The following is a 2,740-nucleotide window of genomic DNA, read 5'->3' on the forward strand; positions in this document are numbered from 1 at the left end:
AGTGTGTTGAGCTAATAAGAGCAGCTTCCAGGATGCATTCAAGGAACCTCTTAAATTTCATATCACTTCTACAAACACACACAAAGATAGATAGCAGTACAAATGAGGTACACATTGGAGGAGAAAGATCAAAACATGCGGTTTAAGCAGTCAGGGCACAATAATGTTTGTGTTTTGAGTAAGAAAGGGTAAAGAAAATTACCAAAACAATATAAAAAAAATAATAATTCCATTGGAAATGAATGGAGATCACTCGGAGATTATGTTCAGTTTCCACGACATGATGTTTATGTTCAAATTTTGTAGCTAATGTTTGTCAAAGACACAACAACAAGAGTGAGTTGGACAAAAATGAAGATTCAAGTGTTTTTTTTAACTGTGATGCAAAAGTTTATTTTCAAAGTCAGTTATGTACAAATATTTACCAGTCTATCTGCCTTTGAATACAAAATAAATAAATCCAAACATCATGTTGTTATAAAATATGTACAAATGAAAAACACAACAGAGGCCGGAATCGCTGACTATCATGGAAACAATTTGGAGATAAACAATGGGAATTTTCGATTTTTCAAAAACGTCTGCACTCTAGTTTTCTAAGACGTCCTCGCTGTAGCTGATCTTCTCGTCGTTGGTGATGCTGTTAACGATGGAGGACAGACGCAGGAGGCTGGAGGACGCGGACGACCCACTGTTTCCTGTCGTGAAGCGGAAACAAACACACCATGAATTGTTACCACTCAGTCTTTTTAAGTTTTTGGTTCAACGTGAGCGGCGCATTTGTGTGGTTTACCTTCTCTTTTTGTTGCCATCGCGGCGGCGGAATGGTCAGCGGTGGTCAGCCAAGGTTCAGAGGATGTTTTCCAGTTGTTTCCAGGCAACGTCTAAAAACAGATGCAAGAGAATCTGACTGATTGCAGCGAAATATTCACAAGAAAACGGTAAGAGCTTGTTAGGAAAATACACTGGGGATGTCATTAGTGAAGGAAGCTGAACTATAAACATCATAGAGTCAAACATCAGGACTTAACACTGAGGGAATATCATATGATCTTACATTGTGTTCTTTACTGTTGTGGGACGACCCGTTTGGACACTTGTCCTGCTCGTCCAGCGTTTGCAGCAGGTCCTGTAATCTCTCAATGTAGCTAATGGCGCTACGTAAAATCTCCACCTTGGGCAGCCTCTGGTTGGGGTTGGCCACGGTCTTCCTCTTGAGCGCCTCGAAGGCCTCGTTGATCTTCTTGAGCCTCCTCCTCTCCCGGAGCGTGGCGGCCTTGCGTCTGTCCGTGGGCGCCGACTTTCTCTTGCATATCTTACAGGCCCACATGAGGCACTGGCCCTCGCAGTGCGAGCGGAGACCCGGAGGAGCCAGGACGTGTTCCTCCCCACTGCTCTCCCCACCGGTCTCAGACGGAATATTATTATCCTGGCCCGGAGACAGCGGGCTGTCGGTGCCGTTGTACAAAGGAGACACTCCGGCCATGTCCAGGTGCTGGAGTGCTCCATGATCGCCCTCCTCCAAATAACGCAAATCATTGAAAAGATAAGCGTTGGTCTCAAAAAGGTCCATCATATTGTTGCTCCCCTCACTCTGTTAAGACAGTGGGGCTCTGGCATTTAAATAGAGCAGCAGCAGCAGGGACACAAGTCACCAGGCTTATATATAGAATGTGAAACTCTACCCAACAGTTTGGCTGTCACACTGCAACAACCATCTCCTCTTTTTTTTTCAATGGCTCTTTACAACCTTCTGACTTTGTGTAGGAAACATATATTGACATTAAGTCTTTCACCTCGGGTTTCACGACAGGTGCTGTAAATATGTGCGTCAAAATGGCTGAAGTACAGTATGTACAGTAGTTTCTTCAGTAAACATGAGAATGAACATGGAGACACATTCTTAGCCTAAACGTGGTATAAGGTTCAAACTTTAACAACTGTTTTACTGTAACATTTAAATAATTATGTTTCACTTCATCGGCCTGGAATATGAAATGCGTTCTATAAGTTTTGTACCGGAAACAAATGTCTTTCACACTTGATAGGCAACGTTAGCAAGAGCTGCTAATGTTGCAATAGCTTAAACACTACATGGTTTCCTTTGATACCTTTGCTAGCATGACTCGACTGTTCTCTGGTTAGCCGATATGTGACGTCAACAGACTGACGGCCACGCAACATCAGTTAGAAAGACTTAAAATGATTGAAAACATGTGTTAATCCCCAACATTTAGCAAGGAAATGTCTAAAATGTCAATATTTAACAGCAGAGTCTGGTGTATTTAACGACAGCGCTGCTGAAAGCCAAGCGTTCAGTCGTATTTCAGTTCAGTGACTGTGGCAGGAAGTACTTAACTAATCTTTTTAATTAACTGATCCTAATGATTCAGTACATCGAAAACAACTGCTTTGACCGTTGCTAGTTTTTGTGTTTGTGTCGCGTATAAAACAACGTCAAAGTAGTTTCCCGCGGTCATGCTATGACAACCCCACCCATGCGGATTAGGTACTAGCTAGCTTTATAGGATTAGCTAGCATCTGTGCTTTCAAAATGTACTATGTCTAAACTTTTTTTTTTTTTTACCAAAGTACAGTTGTTTTTTATATAATATAACAGCGATGTTCGGTAGTTTACACATATTTGAGGCTAAATTCTAAGCTAGAATCTGTTTTCAACTTGAGGAATGACACTCCAAACACAACAACAACTCTCTAACATTCTTATTTACCATGATTT

The 2,740-nt window shown here is 41.7% G+C and overlaps 1 protein-coding gene across 1 annotated transcript; it reads right to left on the bottom strand.

Moving 5' to 3' along the window:
• Window positions 1–377: 377 nt before the first annotated feature.
• myf6 (myogenic factor 6) lies at window positions 378–1,605 on the bottom strand. The gene is made up of 3 exons (XM_044020684.1): window positions 1,058–1,605; window positions 794–884; window positions 378–698 (listed from the first exon to the last, which is right to left on the bottom strand). The coding sequence occupies exons 1-3, from the start codon at window positions 1,574–1,576 to the stop codon at window positions 589–591; spliced, it is 720 nt and encodes a 239-aa protein (XP_043876619.1). The 5' UTR covers window positions 1,577–1,605; the 3' UTR covers window positions 378–588.
• Between the last annotated feature and the right edge of the window lie 1,135 nt (window positions 1,606–2,740).

The sequence above is a fragment of the Solea senegalensis genome, linkage group LG3 (assembly GCF_019176455.1).
Source record: "Solea senegalensis isolate Sse05_10M linkage group LG3, IFAPA_SoseM_1, whole genome shotgun sequence".
Taxonomy (NCBI): domain Eukaryota; kingdom Metazoa; phylum Chordata; class Actinopteri; order Pleuronectiformes; family Soleidae; genus Solea; species Solea senegalensis.

What these genes read in the sequence shown, in the direction of transcription:
- myf6 (XM_044020684.1), bottom strand. Translation starts at nt 1,576, where the DNA reads ATGATGGACCTTTTTGAGACCAACGCTTATCTTTTCAATGATTTGCGT. An exon ending in ACAACAGTAAAGAACACAAT is followed by an intron (nt 885 to 1,057) that starts GTAAGATCATAT and finishes ATCTGTTTTTAG; the next exon opens with ACGTTGCCTGGAAACAACTG. An exon ending in GATGGCAACAAAAAGAGAAG is followed by an intron (nt 699 to 793) that starts GTAAACCACACA and finishes GCTTCACGACAG; the next exon opens with GAAACAGTGGGTCGTCCGCG.